Source organism: Oncorhynchus tshawytscha, linkage group LG21 (assembly GCF_018296145.1).
Source record: "Oncorhynchus tshawytscha isolate Ot180627B linkage group LG21, Otsh_v2.0, whole genome shotgun sequence".
NCBI classification, from domain to species: domain Eukaryota; kingdom Metazoa; phylum Chordata; class Actinopteri; order Salmoniformes; family Salmonidae; genus Oncorhynchus; species Oncorhynchus tshawytscha.
In genome coordinates, this window is record NC_056449.1 from 2,603,111 (window position 1) to 2,620,796 (window position 17,686).

The 17,686-nt window shown below is 43.5% G+C and overlaps 1 protein-coding gene across 1 annotated transcript in view; it reads left to right on the forward strand.

Annotated features, from left to right (window-relative positions):
* The window catches only part of LOC112220703 (X-linked interleukin-1 receptor accessory protein-like 2), a 324,138-nt gene that overhangs the window by 188,097 nt on the left and 118,355 nt on the right, over positions 1 to 17,686 (forward strand). The window contains exons 3-5 of the mRNA XM_042302865.1: positions 5,546 to 5,819; positions 13,302 to 13,488; positions 13,718 to 13,871. Of these exons, the coding sequence (XP_042158799.1) occupies positions 5,546 to 5,819; positions 13,302 to 13,488; positions 13,718 to 13,871 (615 nt within the window). The remainder of the gene's footprint in view (positions 1 to 5,545; positions 5,820 to 13,301; positions 13,489 to 13,717; positions 13,872 to 17,686) is intronic.

Below are 17,686 nucleotides of genomic sequence, written 5' to 3' on the forward strand. Positions count from 1 at the left end.
ATATGTTTTAGTTTCACATATTCAACAGCATTCTGTCATGTTGGCTAATTATATTCAGTCAGACAAACAAAGCTCACACACATGCACGCCTGATTGGCAGACATTGAAAGAGCAACAAAGCTCAACAAGCCACTCCGTCCAGCGGATGTAGCAGGGAGTGATTATCATGTTGGCTCATTATATTCAGTCAGACAAACAAAGCTCACACACATGCACGCCTGATTGGCAGACATTGAAAGAGCAACAAAGCTCAACAAGCCACTCCGTCCAGCGGATGTAGCAGGGAGTGATTATCATGTTGGCTCATTATATTCAGTCAGACAAACAAAGCTCACACACATGCACGCCTGATTGGCAGACATTGAAAGAGCAACAAAGCTCAACAAGCCACTCCGTCCAGCGGATGTAGCAGGGAGTGATTATCATGTTGGCTCATTATATTCAGTCAGACAAACAAAGCTCACACACATGCACGCCTGATTGGCAGACATTGAAAGAGCAACAAAGCTCAACAAGCCACTCCGTCCAGCGGATGTAGCAGGGAGTGATTATCATGTTGGCTCATTATATTCAGTCAGACAAACAAAGCTCACACACATGCACGCCTGATTGGCAGACATTGAAAGAGCAACAAAGCTCAACAAGCCACTCCGTCCAGCGGATGTAGCAGGGAGTGATTATCATGTTGGCTCATTATATTCAGTCAGACAAACAAAGCTCACACACATGCACGCCTGATTGGCAGACATTGAAAGAGCAACAAAGCTCAACAAGCCACTCCGTCCAGCGGATGTAGCAGGGAGTGATTATCATGTTGGCTCATTATATTCAGTCAGACAAACAAAGCTCACACACATGCACGCCTGATTGGCAGACATTGAAAGAGCAACAAAGCTCAACAAGCCACTCCGTCCAGCGGATGTAGCAGGGAGTGATTATCATGTTGGCTCATTATATTCAGTCAGACAAACAAAGCTCACACACATGCACGCCTGATTGGCAGACATTGAAAGAGCAACAAAGCTCAACAAGCCACTCCGTCCAGCGGATGTAGCAGGGAGTGATTATCATGTTGGCTCATTACATTCAGTCAGACAAACAAAGCTCACACACATTGCACGCCTGATTGGCAGACATTGAAAGAGCAACAAAGCTCAACAAGCCACTCCGTCCAGCGGATGTAGCAGGGAGTGATTATCATGTTGGCTCATTATATTCAGTCAGACAAACAAAGCTCACACACATGCACGCCTGATTGGCAGACATTGAAAGAGCAACAAAGCTCAACAAGCCACTCCGTCCAGCGGATGTAGCAGGGAGTGATTATCATGTTGGCTCATTATATTCAGTCAGACAAACAAAGCTCACACACATGCACGCCTGATTGGCAGACATTGAAAGAGCAACAAAGCTCAACAAGCCACTCCGTCCAGCGGATGTAGCAGGGAGTGATTATCATGTTGGCTCATTATATTCAGTCAGACAAACAAAGCTCACACACATGCACGCCTGATTGGCAGACATTGAAAGAGCAACAAAGCTCAACAAGCCACTCCGTCCAGCGGATGTAGCAGGGAGTGATTATCATGTTGGCTCATTATATTCAGTCAGACAAACAAAGCTCACACACATGCACGCCTGATTGGCAGACATTGAAAGAGCAACAAAGCTCAACAAGCCACTCCGTCCAGCGGATGTAGCAGGGAGTGATTATCATGTTGGCTCATTATATTCAGTCAGACAAACAAAGCTCACACACATGCACGCCTGATTGGCAGACATTGAAAGAGCAACAAAGCTCAACAAGCCACTCCGTCCAGCGGATGTAGCAGGGAGTGATTATCATGTTGGCTCATTATATTCAGTCAGACAAACAAAGCTCACACACATGCACGCCTGATTGGCAGACATTGAAAGAGCAACAAAGCTCAACAAGCCACTCCGTCCAGCGGATGTAGCAGGGAGTGATTATCATGTTGGCTCATTATATTCAGTCAGACAAACAAAGCTCACACACATGCACGCCTGATTGGCAGACATTGAAAGAGCAACAAAGCTCAACAAGCCACTCCGTCCAGCGGATGTAGCAGGGAGTGATTATCATGTTGGCTCATTATATTCAGTCAGACAAACAAAGCTCACACACATGCACGCCTGATTGGCAGACATTGAAAGAGCAACAAAGCTCAACAAGCCACTCCGTCCAGCGGATGTAGCAGGGAGTGATTATCATGTTGGCTCATTATATTCAGTCAGACAAACAAAGCTCACACACATGCACGCCTGATTGGCAGACATTGAAAGAGCAACAAAGCTCAACAAGCCACTCCGTCCAGCGGATGTAGCAGGGAGTGATTATCATGTTGCGTTGAGTACACAGCGATTTGACGTGTCTTTGACGTCCACTGTTTCTCTCCCTCGACATCCTGCTGTCTCCCCGGGGCTCCCCGTCTCTCCTTTATGCCTCCTGCACCGCTAGCTCCTTGATCGAGACATGTTGGCTGCGTCCTGCTTTCTTCACATCCTAAGTCATGGTTTGACAAAGTTGCAGGTTAATCATTTTATGGACTACAATACTATTTTTACATTTACAAGGATCAAAGAGCCCTTAAATAGTATGCGTCTTTTTTTGGGAGAAATACATATACCCTACATACATTATATCGCTGTAGAATTTTATGCAATTCACTACATACAACTAATAACATTTTCAAATTTATGCTGTTACTTCAATGTGCTGGAGATCAGTAATTTAATGAAGAGATTATATAACTGTGGACAACAAGTCTTTTCCCTCTGTACGGTAGTATCCTAGACACAATACGCTGTGGCATTATTTAACTCACTAGTCCCTCTGCATTACTGAGTAATGTGCTGTATAATAATGTGCCTTAGCCATATTAAAATGAGAGAGACTGGGAAAACAAAACAGTGTAATACCCTATCAAATATCCCTACAGAGTGTTTAGGTATTTGACATGGCAAATAAATTCAAATCCGTTTTGTGGTCTCGACGGGCCTCTGTGGTCAAGTCGATTTATTTAAAATGTCCTAAGTTGTGGGTTGATAAACTGCCTTTCCAGCTCAATAACAGAGAGTGGGCCATAACCCTCCCCACATCTCCATATTTATTTCCCTCTGATAAGATTGGTTTTGTCTGCGCCGGAGTGTAACTCATTTCTGGATTCATATTGAAATGGCTGCTACCCCTGGTCCCCATTTTATACCTGTGTAAAGATACATGTCCACTGAAAGCTAGTCATTCACATTTTTCAAGAAAATAATAAACAAGCTATCAAATGCAAGTCGGGGACTGAAATTGCACATCAGCACAAAGTATTTGGTGGGCTATAGCTCTGACATTGACTTTTTTCCTCCTCTCAGCTGTCATGGCTGAAATTGCTATACTGCTTCATGATAGACTTGGCCAGTGTGCAGCAGCCAGGTCAAGCTATTATTATTGCAGCAGGTGCTGAGATCTACACAGGATTTTACAATGTGTTTTGGTTCTGTGTTGGGCTTAGTAACTGTGAGGGCTTGACCACCAGCAACTTAACACCTCATGTACTGGATGACAGCCTCTTTATTTCATTATTTCATTTTGTCCGCTGCCTTTGTTCACTTTTTTTTAGCAGGGATATATTTCAGTTTTTCGGTTGCTTGACTTGAAAAGGGGAGAAAGTTCATGGACAGTTTCAGGACATTGGGTTATTATATAACATAAGTCCACTCTGTCCACACCAGTGGGCTGCTAAGGTTTTGCAGCTATCTTTATGATTACTGCCCTTTCCTTACTTCTTCACTCATACTTAATTCTAAGTTATTTTCGGACTCAAATTTGGGCCACATCCATATGCAAATATTAAAGGTGGCACTGTGCAAATAGGGATCCGGTGCAGCAGCTGACTGGAATGATATATCTGGCCGTGTTAGGCCTTGTCGTCGCAATTAATAGCTCCCCTCCTAAACCCTGCCACAGTGGCAAACACAAGAAAGCAACAATGATTGAATCATCCAGAAAAGTGCATTGCGGCTATGACCCCGGGCAACATATGGCTGCTTCTCTGGCGCCTGTTTACGTAATCTGTAACCTGTGCACTCAGCGATGGTTCGCTGTGCCTTTTGTCTGAAAGACAACACATTAACCTAGCAGACCGAACTAATGTGTGCTGCTTCTGCTTTTCTTGCATCTCATCCTCCACACGTCGGAGCTCTCACGAATAAACCCCGGGAACATCACCTCCCATCGTAACCCCTCCCCTTGGCTCCAGCCTGCAGTTTGGAGCCATCACCCCATCCTCACTTGATTGATGCCACTTCCCCACATCAATTTTTATTTCCTGGCTATGTCTGTAATTAATTTCCAACCTGGCGTGAGAAAAATGATCAGAGTCAAATGTAAATAACCAAATCTATATGGTAAATCGGCGTTGGTGGTAGGAGACCTCAACGCAAATGACAGTGGACAGATTTTGAATGTATAACATTTTTATGGGACACAGAGAGCGTGGAGATGTACTGCCTGAAGTCTGTATGAACATACTTCTGTACTGCATTGATTAGCAACTACGTTTCTGTGTCGATTGGGGCTGCCAGCATAAAATGAGGGATACCTTACTTTTCTCTTCTAGTTTACCTCCTTATTTTTGTTCCTCTGAGTCAATGGCCATTATGACTGATGACAAAAAGACTGACTTTATGTCTTCAATGTGTTGTCCAGCCATGTTACTGGCTGACCTGGCATTTGGGGTTTGGAACGTGAAAGCACATAGTGCACAGTAGTCACGCAATGGGGAGAGTAGCATTCTGTTTTAGGCAATTCACTAGTGATTTTTGTCCATAGATATACAGTACAGTTAAACATTTTTACAGTAGAGTTAAACATTATTTGAAAATGAACTGTGTTTTCAAGTACATTGCCTTCTTTGCCTTGCCTCGGGCCTTATTTGCCTTTCTACAACAGCAGTTCCTTTGCTGCTAACTGGTGTATCCTAAATAACCCTGCATTAGTGTGACAGTGGCTACGACCTTCCCTGCCTCTCCTTGTCATATGCTATTGTTTTACCATGTGTCACGGGTTCAAAAGCTCACCACCATTAAAGGCAATCTTGATTGACTTGTCATTACAGGTTCCTGTTGTTACTTTTTTCCCTATTTTTTTTACCACTCCTCACCTATGGATGACAATGGAGAGAGGCAAGAGAGGCTGCAAATTACAGAGTAGAACATGAAATGCCTTTGAAGTCTAGCTAGAGAGCTGCCATTTGTGGATGCAAATGAAAATCCAAATGGAGGAGATTAACGTGTGATAAGATGACAATCATCCAAATGCATGGAACTAGTGTGAATTATTTAGGCTTCATTTGAATTTGACCCCGACAGTATAGTAGCTTCCATTGTCTATAGATCCATTATGCTGCTGGGTTTGCATTGGTCCAATATGTAGGATAAGGATTAGGCTCTTAGTTCCGTGTTTTAGTGTGCGTACCACAGCATACTCCACAAACCATCAGTTCCTAACCATGTACAACTTCCTCCTCCATAGTGGATGGCTGCATTGATTGGTCGGTGGACCTGAAGAGGTACCGGGTCCTAGCAGGGGAACCAGTGAGGGTGAAGTGCGCCCTGTTCTACAGCTACATCAGGACCAACTACTCCATGGCCCAGAGCGCCAAGCTCCGGCTCATCTGGTACAAAAACAAAGGGGACTCGGAGGAGCCTATCATCTTCTCGGGCCATCGGCTCAGCAAGGAGGATGACTCCATCTGGTTCCGCTCAGCTGAGCTGGAGGACAACGGCTTCTACACCTGTGTCCTGAGGTGGGTTTATTTAGTCACTCCGTCTCTGAGGAGTTTAATCAAACGTTTAAGCTTTTCTTAACCCTCAACCAAACAAACACCATTCTCCCCCCCCCCCAATCATTCACAGTCCATTGGCAGCCTAACTTTTTCAGGAATGGAATTCATTGGGTAACAGATTATGACGGATCCTGGCCCCAGTGGTCCCACCCACAAACAGTACAGTAGTTTGAGAGGCCCTAATTGACCTATTTACCTACTTTACATCTACTTTCCAAGGGTACTGTAGTGTGTCAGTGTGTCTATTGTAATGCTAAACAGCCCCCTCTTGGCACACACACCGCGACAACAGCCAAGCAAGCCCTGAGACGGCACACAGCATAAGGAGGCGGAAGGGATCCTCATCCTCATCGCATGCCATGTTCAGTTTCCTGGTGGAGGAATGCATGACTGGCCTTGTGAGGTTGGTTCATCCCGGCAAGGCTCGACAGGAACACTGAACTGTGGTTGACTTGTGTTGTGGAACACGTAACCGGCATTCCACAAAAGAATAGGCTCTGCCACAATAATTAACATCAAATCAATCATTTTCGTGTAGGTCCCATGACGAGGAGTTGTGTTGTTGGAGTTCCCTCCTGGGATTATGACATCAAACAACATGCGAATCATAAATCGAAGGTCTCTTTCTAACATCTAGGGAAAAAATATTTTCATGCTTCTTAGCTACTAGAAGATAGGTACCTCGTCGAGGAATAAGAAATTAGGATATTTTACTCAATTATCTTACAGAGGCTTCAGCAAAAAAAATCCTCTTTCCACAGATGATAATCCAGCTCCTCTCTGACAAAGCTGATGCTTCTTCCTGGCCAATAATAAGGTTTTTTTTCCTCTGGAAAGGAGTGCAGCTCTTTATTCCCCTCACGCTATGCTGACAGTCTAATTAGGAGCAGGATCCTGTCACTTTCACTGGGCCTCTTATTATACTTACTTTCCCACCCAGTTGGACATAGCTGCCACAGCTCAGACAGCCAAGCGCAATGCATTTCAATGTGTTAGCTAGCCAGAGAGTCATCAAGCTGAACTTTCTTTTTTGCCTTGGGAACGACAGATTTGGAAGGAGAAGAAGAAAAAAAACACTTGAAATTGAAATAGCCTGTCCCTGTCCCTGTCCCTGTCCCTGTCCCTGTGCTATGTCTTGTTGAATGTAATCTATAGAGTGCTGTATCTCTATGAAGTCATCTCAATATCCTCCGAATTGAATTAACTGTCTGTGAAAGACGTTCAAGGTGAAAAGAGAAGACGAGTCTCTTTGCATGTTTTTATTTCCATGAATGGTGATTGATCCCTGGAGCCAAAGAAGCAGGAATCCAAATAAGTGGTGTTTTGGCCTTTGGATGATTCTCATGCTGCTTTTTTGAATAATATCCAAGAATACAATTGGAGCTCCTAATAATAATAATGATAAATGTAAAAAAATATGATCAGCATACAGAGAAGCAGGTAGGTAGGTACTCTCTGTGAAATGGGGGAGCTGTGCAGGAGCTGTGACACACTTCTGAGAGAATTGTTGTAAAATAACATTCGCAGAGGCTGCTATGCCTGAAATGACAGGATTGCTCTGGAATGGAGGAATCAATTTTCTACTGAGGGTCCAGTGACCCGCAGGAGGGATAATACTCAGGATAATGCCCAGGCCACCTACAAAGACCACTTGGAATAAAACACATATGCACACCTACTGTACATACACACACACACACAAAGACACACATACTGTATATACACACACACACACAAACATACATATACACATAAACCACACACACATACACACACACACAAACATACGTATACACATAAACTACACAAACACACACACACACACACACACACACAACATACATACATACATACATACATACATACATACATACATACATACATACATACATACATACATACATACATACATACATACATACATACATACATACATACATACATACAGTACATACATACAGTACATACATACAGTACATACATACAGTACATACATACAGTACATGCAAACAAACAAACAAACAAACACACACACACTAGCCCTGCCATCACACTTGTACACGTACACACACACTAGCCCTGCCATCAAAGCCTTGATGGCAGTTATATAGAGTTCCAGCAATGCCCTCTGTTTTATTAGAACATGAACAATGACTAATCATGCCTGCATGCCAGTGAAACACACAGCACCAACATGGCATGTTAAGCTGTAGTGAACGAGTCGATGCAATCTGCCCGGCTAATGCGCCGCAAGAGACAGATTCACCACCCCTTTATTTCTCATTCTCTCCAGCGAGGCTAGTCTGAGCAGCACTGATGGAGGTAGAAGCATTTCACACCTTCCCCCTAACAATGGATACGCATTTATCTTTGTTCAATAACTTTACAGCGAGGAAAAACACAACACGTTGCCACTGTCTGAGTGATGCCTCTTGAAAGACTCCCGAGCACTTTTATATTCATTATCTTCCACTGTGTACGGCCAGGCTGGCTGCCTCATGTTTTTTTTCTGTGTTCTCACTAAACTGTGGCCAAGCCTGAGCTAGGCTATTCCCCCAGAGGTCTGAAGAGTAATCTGTGCCACCTGTCTTTTTCTCCCCTCATAAGATAATTCTCCTCTCTACAATCGCCCGGGTGTCACAGACCTCTTCTTACAAAGCGGTCCAGGTTTTTAACCTTTCTATTAATCTGGCCATCTAGGACCCGGTTAGAGAGCGAGCCAGAGAGAAAGGCTTGGCACAGTCTGAATCCACGCTACCACGCCTGCCAGTTCTTTTTCAAATATTAAACACACAGGCTTTAGCTTTGACATGAATCAACTTTTAAGCTCTCTCAAAACCTAATGTATATTTGTTCTGGGCTGAGACTATTTTTCTAAATGTCTACAAAGAGGGAATGGAGAGTGATCGGTTTGGCTTTCATGGAATCACATCTAAGTGAATCTTACTTAAGATGTCTTTGTTTTATCTATGTGTGTCTTGCTAAACTTATAAACAATGGTTGAGCAGGTTTTCAGGAAATACATTACTACTGGTCGAGACTTAAACAGTCACTGTTAAAATACTGTGTTCCAACATACTCGTCGAGGAGTAATCGTTTTGAAATGTGAAGCTTCACAATATGATACTGAGCTTAAGGTAGATAGTTTTTTTTTTTTTATCAATCCAAACATAAGAAAATCATTATTTTTCAATAATCTCTCTTGTGAATGAATGATAGGCTCCAGAAAAATACCTTCTGAGACAGTATTATTGAGAACTAAAACCATTTAGTTATTTTCTCAGACAGATTGCAAAAAAAAACTATTGTTCTTTTTTTGTTCAGTCTGGGTCAGACAGACAGAGATTCTCACAGAGAGGCAGCTAGGCAGGGTGGCTGAGATGTTCATTTGGATAAGTAGAGACTCAGAGCTAGAAAATGGTACATGATTTACGAATGAATCAACGAATGAACCTCTACAGCTCAGCTGTTCAGGGCAGCCATGATGTTGAGAACAGTCCAACGTTATATCTTTCAAAAATCTGCAGTAGCCAGAATTATCTGTCTTTTTCCGTGGCTAAACTAACTAGGCTCATCATTTAACAATTGTATTTGTATTTACAGATGTCAGACACGTTAGTTATTAAGGCATATGAAAGTTTACATGTTCCAGAAGGCATTTCTGCAACAACAAAAAAACACATTTTGATACAAATATTTTAAAAGGCTTTCAAATGCCTCTCCTGTGAAGTAGTGACGTGCAACATATGCCTAGTTTCCTGAAACGGGTCACATATAGCATGTTATCTCTCCAGCAGAGGAGTCACCTTGACTCTGGCTGCGGGTAGATAGATAGCTAGCAAGAACGACCACCCGCTTGTCATGATGCACAGCACCTTTACTACATGGTGTGAAGCCTTGTGTTCTGTGTTCATCGGGACGGGGTAATCTCACCCACTTTATTCCCCCTGTCTGAACACTTTTCCTGTCATCTGAAATACTGGGGTGTCCATGCCATTAACTGGTCAGGTCTCCAGAGATTGGTGAGGGAAAGTGTTGTCTTTTGCTGGACCACTGCCCTCTGTCCTTGTCCTAACCCCCTAATTATACTTCCTAATTGGCATTTTGAGGAAAAATCTTTTTGAAATGTTTTGACGTCTGAGATGTGTGGTTGGACTCATTCTCTCTTTCCAGCGTGTCTGATGAAAAGCTGTCTTTCTCCAGACTCCCCACAATGATGGTCGTGGACTATTGCCCCCTCTGTATAGGAACACTACTGTGTGTGCGTGCGTGTGTGCGTGCGTGCGTACGTACGTGTGTGCGTGCGTGACAACCACACAGTAAGCAGGTTTGAGACTGGAGAAAATCTGCCTCTATCTTTGATGTGCTGCTCTACATAGCAGCCCCATAGGGACTGACTTATTAACCCTTTTAACCCACGCACCCATTTAACCTTGAACATCCCACAAACCCATTGATTCAGGCTGAACCAACCACTGCAGATTGGTGATCTGGAAGGTTTTATCACAAACAATGGCCCATGAGTCAACAGAAACGTCATTGTTTGTTGTGTTAAGGTGTTCTGATTCTTTTACACATTGACCAGTTTGTTTCCATGGCTGTTTTTCATTTCCTTGTAACATTTTGTTTCTGCTCAGTGTGTAGTACGAAAGAGAGAGAGAGAGCGAGAGGGTTTAAAAAATATATATTTTTTAAAGGTCATTTACATCGGAGGTTTAATAGCTAAAGGAGTCGGGCCATCATGGTTCATTCTTAGAGTGGTTTCTATTGAAATTAAATTGGTGGTTCATGCTCTCTGTGAAATATTTAGCACACCTATTTAAAACTTTATTAAATTTCCCTCTTCTTCCCTCTCTTACGTGGAAATGGTAGAAATAGAATTTCTACCCCATTTTGATCAATGGAATTGGCCTACATTTAGATTCAAACTGTTGCATGTAAAATTCTCCCTCTCTGAAATCCATCTTTATTAAGCCCCTTTATTAAGTTCAAAGAGTTTACTGTGTCATTTTCAAACTCCAGTGCAAGCGAGGCGGGAGATTGCATAGGAAAGTTTCCCCATATAGAGTTTTAGAGACTTGCAATAGCATCTGGGGACCCGATAAAACCATTCATAAGCTCAGAAAGCTTTAGCAATGCATCATAATTCATACCAATAGGATCAACCATTTCAAACTAAACTACATAATTCACTTTTATTCCTTTTCCGTCATTGAAAAATGGATGGACTAGTGCCTTCTAATTAAATATAATGTTTAATCTCTATGAAAAATTAGTGTTAAGTGCCAAGATTCTGCTCTCTGTGGTATAGGCCATCTCAGCAGACAATCCATAATGAAAACAGGTCAAATCACAGTGGCAGACAGTGCTCATTTCTATGACGCTCATAGAGCAACACTTTTGTCAGTCAATATAATTGGCCCTTGGGTCCACCTAGGCCCATCTTCCATCCACAGAGAGTGTTACATGAGAGCTAGGGCTTGTGGAGGAAAGGCAGAGAATAAGGTTCATTATCAGTGAATTAATCATACGATTTCACCTTCAACTTCCTCCTTATCCTCTCCCTGTGTGAGTGGACTGCCCGTGGCAGGGTGCCCTGGAGAGCTGTCCTGTGTACTGTATGTCTCCTCCTCCAGGGATGGGAGCTGTGATGTCACTGCTGCTGAGACACAAATCGCAAGTGATCTCCACAGACAAGCCTCTTCCAGATGTTTGTTCGCAGGCCATGTACTTTCTCAGGTGGTTCTGAGACAAAGCAGCAGAACAGAACAACATGGCCGACCTTCCCGCAGCAGGGCCTCAGTCACTTTCTCGGTCGTCTATGGATGTTTACCCCATAGAGCTCCAAGATCAGATTGCTGCAATTAAGGGCTCCTACTTTGACCTCTGGTCCTCCAGCGATATAGGAAACTACTTAGCACCGTTAATGTGTTATGGTCATTTACTGAGATCCACTGTGGATAGAGCCTGAAGCCCGGTTGACCTCTGCTATGAGAGCATGTACACAGTTTGGCTCTCTGTGCCCCGGCTCACACAGAAACCTGTGTAGGGGAAATTACATGTAAAATCAGCTTGGAAGGAAGTCATGCAGGCTAATGGAAGTTCTCAATGCTTATTCATTCATGTCTCAAGAGTGTTAAGAGCCCGGGCATACTGACCCATGTGACGGACGGACGGACTCAGCTGGGTGGGCAGCCTCTTGAAAGTTGCTGTGTTAGATTAATTGTAAAATTAATTTGAAGCTCACGTTAGCAGATGTAAACATGAACCGCGAAAAACACCGAAATACCTCTTTATTGAGCATATAATTAAATTGGCGAGCTGTAACCTGAGCATTTTCATATGAATGTAATTGCAGGAGGAGAGTGATTAATTATTAATGCAGTGGAAGCAGTCGGATCAGGTTTGCACAATAGTTATGCAGTGTGATTAACTTCCAGCTAATTGTCAGTAACAGACCAGTGAAAATAGCCTCCTCATTTTGTCCTAAGTGACTTCACACATCTGTCCTCTGTTTGTCCATTATTTGTCACGATATGAGACTGTTGTCACCAGACACAGTGAGCGCCCTTGTGAACAGTATTTTAGTCATAGTTCATTTTCTCCTCGAGTAAATAAAGTAGCCCAGGACAGCTGTACTCTCTATATCTATTGCCTGGGACCGCAGCCAGGAATTCTACACACACAAAACAGCGGATATGTCAGACAATCTACAAACTCACACACACACACACACACACACACACACACACACACACAAATCCGTCTGATGTCCCAGTCTAAAACCAACTAAATGGTTCATGCCGAAATGTTAAATCTTTGCATCAAACAGACTGTATTCACTAGTGGAGGTTCAGGGAGCCTTAGCGTTTGAGAGGCTGACACACAATGCCACTGCAGGGCAATCCTATGCCTGAAATCCCTCATGCATTTTCAATTGGAGGAGGATGCAGCAGTCACTCTCTACGTACTGTAGCCTTGTGTAGTAGCCATGGCAGTAGCTGCGTGCGGAACTGGGTGTCACTTGCCCTGACACATGCCTCCCTGAAGGAGACTTGTACTTCTGGCTGGTGCCTATTGAAATAATATGCTAATTCATTCTCCATACAGCATGTGCTCTTGCCACTTCAGGGGGAGCCACATCTCTTTACTAATTGAAGCATTTTGAACTATTTCATTCAGGTAACCTCCATGTTCAACTTGCCCATTGTTCTTGATGTGGTTAACTGGAAACTAAAAAAGTAAAAAGAGCCCCCACATCACATCATCACAGGTAGGCAGGGAGGCATTGATGGAATGAATGGCAGTGTTTAAGATCTCTGCTGGTTTACAGATGAAACCCCCTGGAGAAATCGATGTGTGCTTTTGTGTGTGTGATGACTGTTGGCTAGAGGTGAACTTGGGGAAACATAAAGCCTCCTGTGTTATGCTCCCTGCCTGCAGAAACTCCACCTACTGCATGAAGGTGTCCATGTCCTTGGCGGTGGAGGAGAACGACGAGGGCCTGTGCTTCAACAGTAAAATACGCCACCTGGAGAAAGCCGAGATCACTAAAAGCAAGATGATCAACTGCCCCGACATCGAGGATTACCTCGCCCCTTACAAGCAGCCCCAGATGACCTGGTATAAGGTAACAACCCTTATTCTCAGAAAATTCCCATAGGGCTCTGGTTGAAATTAGTGCACTGTATAGGGAATAGGATGCCATTTGGGATGCAGTGCTAGTCTTTGTTTATGAACCCATGAAGGTTAGCTCTGGTGGACTAATGGGTATCTTATTAAACTAAACTAAAAAGAGTTGAAAGTGACATGATATAACATGGTGTGTGTGGTGTTGACGTGGTGTCCTGTCTGTCTAGGAGTGTGAGAAGAAGACATGGCGGAGCTCCATCATGGTGAACACCACCAATATCTGGTTCCCTGAGGTGCAGGAGGACGACGGGGGGAACTACACCTGTGAGCTCAAGTATGGCAGCCGGGTGGTGAGAAGGACCACAGAGCTCAAAGTCACAGGTGAGCCCCTCATATCTTGAGGGTGTGCATATACTGTATGTATATGTCTGATTACATGTATAGTATGATTTTGTTTTATATTGTTGTGTGAATGTTTGTATTATATGTGCACAATGCTAAAACAAGTTTGACAGCTGGCCACGATTGTCATTCAGAATGACGTGATCTGAAATCAGCTGCCGTGAAACGTGAGAACGTAAAAAATGTACATCAACCTCCAACCGCAGGATGCACTTTTGCACTCTTACACTTAATATTCTCATGCCCATTCCTCTCAAAGATAAAACCCTGTGCGCCCGGCTGTAAACCGGATGCACTGCGGAGACACACCATTTATCACAGGAGCATAGTGGAGCGTCACTGTGTGTCTGTGATGCATCAGCCTTCAGTGTAAACGCTGGCAACCACTGTGACGTGAGATGGATTTATTTATTCACATTTTGGGCTTGTTCCTCCTCTGCTGCCTCTGTCATGCAGCAGGCAGGCAAGCAGGCAGGCTGGGATTCCAGGCCAGTGAGTCTGACCCTTGGGGTGTGTGCTGGGTCCTGACTGCAGGAAGAGCAGCTGCCAACTGCAGTGTGAAATCAACCCCCCAGCTCATTCACCCTGCCTGCCTGCCTGCCTGCTTAGCCCCCCTCTGAAACAGAGCGGAGCCAATCTGCTGGAGCCCCAAGACTGCACTAGGCAGGCAGCACTGACTCTGGCTGTAGCTACACTACAAACAGAACAGAAACACACGGAAACTACACCCAGTCAACCACATACATACAGCAATGAAACTGAAACAGATAGGAGCCTTAACCAGAAAATACAGAGTGAAAGACAGTTCTATCACCATGCAAACTGCAACACACATACACACAGGGCCGTAAAAACCTCTGAAGTGCTATTTGAAGAACAGCAAAAACAAGAAAAAATGACTCCAGACATGATCACATTAATTGCTGTAACTTCATTCACCTCAGTCGATCTACAAACACATAGCCGAATAGCTACACAATTAGCGGCAGTCGTTAGAGCTTTGGGCCTGTAACCGAAAGGTTGCTGGATCAAATCCCTGAGCCGACAAGGTATAAATCTGTCGTTCTGCCCCTGAACAAGGCTGTTCCCTGGATGGCCATCATTGTAAATAAGAATTTGTTCTTAACTGCCTTGCCTAGTTAAATAAAGGTTAAAAAAACATTTGATCTGATGACCTGGCCTCCACAATCATGCGACCTAAACCCAATTGGGATGAGTTGGACTACAGACTGAAGAAAAAGCAACTAACAACAATTAACTCAGCACTGGGATTATAATTGAATACATACAGAGGGCTCTCTAAGCAGATAAAGTATTTTATTAACAAAAGGTAAACAAATACATGTTCTTTATTGGACCTTCTTGTTGTTGTTGCAGTTGTATACCTAAATTGCTGCTTTTCTACACATTTTCCCATGTTTAAGTCCCTTTTGTAGAGCGGTTCTGGCCAGGTTCTGACCGTGAACGGCACAACATCAATTGCACAACACTCCCTAAAAGCGATACTTGTCCTGATTCATATACTGTATGCTATTGCAATCCGCAGCTGTGAGATTTCCTGTGCCTGTGAAACTCACAGCTGTGCTTGCAGAAGCGCATATGGAACAGGAGAGTCTTGTGGATGCAACGATAGTAGTTTCATCTCGCTGTAATGTTGGATTTATAGCTCTCATCAGGGAAACATATCAAATCATTTCATAGAACAGCACCACCTTCTTTTGGTCACCGACGGACGAGATCACTTTGTCTTTGAAGCTGAAGTTGTAACGAGTCTGCACACATTTTAATGGTGTCTCGGGGCAGCTCAGAGAACGTTGGGCAGAAAAGTCTCTGTCATTTATTTGAAATAGTGCCAATATTGTACCGTCACTAAGTATGATCATATTTATTTGACAGTTATAAGAAAGTTGAAATCTGAAAGTAAGTCATTTATAATTAAAACTATATTGACCCACTTTTGTTGAATAGGAAAAAAATCTGATGATTTTTTTATATTTTCATAATATTTGTATTATGACTTGAGCTTGTGTCCTCAACAGTGAGTATACCTCAGCCATGTATAACTATACTACCTTTCTGAAACTATGCAGCATTACCAGTTATTGTTTATTGCCATCTCATGAAAAACAATTGGGTTTTGGGTATGTCTATTTAGGTGTAAATCAACAGTTTGCCATATCATTCATGAGGTTTATATCTGAACGAGAGTGACTAACAAAATCAATGGGGGCCCCCTGGAGGTCAGGGCCCCTGGGCACGTTCCGTGCATGCCCGGTCGGTAATTCAGCCATGATTACTACAAGTTTAGATAGCTGGCTAGATTAACTAGACAAATTGACCAATCTATTTTTCTTTTGCTGACATGGGCTAATTGAGTGACTGTCTGTGAGTGGCATAACAAGACGAAAAATACTGATGCAATTTTCGAAATTGCACCTTGTGTATTGTACTATTCTAACTCTCAACAGACACACATACACACATACACACACACACACACACACACACACACACACACACACACACACACACTCAGAAAGAGAGACAGACAGACACACACACACACACATTATTTTACATGCAACTTTTACATGCAACTCAGGGACCAAAACAGACACAGTACTATGCTTCACTAAACAACAGTATTCAATGAGCTAGCAATACAAAGCAAGAACAGAGGCAGTAGCGGCAGGCTAATATTATCTGCTAAAATTAAAGACATCTGCTTCACTGATATGTGAAGAATATGCTTGTCTTGTCGGTTAACTGAGCCATTGTTTGTTCACTTACTCACATGCCTTCTGCTAAGCTAAGCGCTAGGCGTGCTAGTTCCAGTGAGTGGTGTAATGTTGGAGCTGGATTCCACATGGTTTACAGCCTGCCTGGGGTGCTGACCCGTAGGATCAGATGCCATGTTAGTGTGCTGCTGGTTGGGTGGTGAGCCAAGCCAGGGTTAGACAAGGCCTGGGTTAGTTAGCTTTAAGCACACAGAGAGGTCAATCAGGACACTCAGGCTTCCAGGGGGCAGGGGGCTTGCCTACTTTCTTAGAGGAGGAATATTAATGGGGTTGCTGGTCAGGAACTGTTTTAAGCTACCATGTTTGGGTCCATATGCCTTGTATTACTGTATTACTGTAGCATTGTATGACACCTTTGTTTATTTCAGTATTCAACGAGCGGCAGGTAGCTTAGCAGTTAAGAGCATTGGGCCAGTAACCGAAAGGTCGCTGGTTTGAATCCCGAGCTGACTAAGTGAAAGATTTGTCAATGTGCCCTTGAGCAATGCACTTAACCCTTATTGCTGGATAAGAGCGTCTGCTAAATGAATAAAATGTATTTCACTATCCTCATGTGACATGGTAAGAGGCAACAACAGAGCCAACGATAAGGCCTTGGAAGGAGCCTGTAGGGACAATCTGCTACTGAATGGCCTGCAGTATAGTAGCAATACAGTACTGAACTCACGCAGAGTGTAGGGGAGGCTAAACCTTGGCAAAGGCTCAGATTTGTGCCCAAAAACCAGAATGACCAAGAAAAGCCTCTTCTCCCTCTCCATAGTCAGCACCCTGGTCATAAATATTTCAAAATGCATTTCAAAGTAAAATTCCTCTTATGAAAGGACATTGCGTTCAGGCTAAATTTAACGGTTACTGCGAGAGGTGAGTTACCACGGTCATGCGTCTCCGAAACTCATTCAAATATGGTAACACCTTCCACAGCCGGTTAAGTCAACAATGGGAGAGATGATGGGCCGTGCATGAATCCTGAATCCTCTCTTCCTGTCTCCCTCCTTC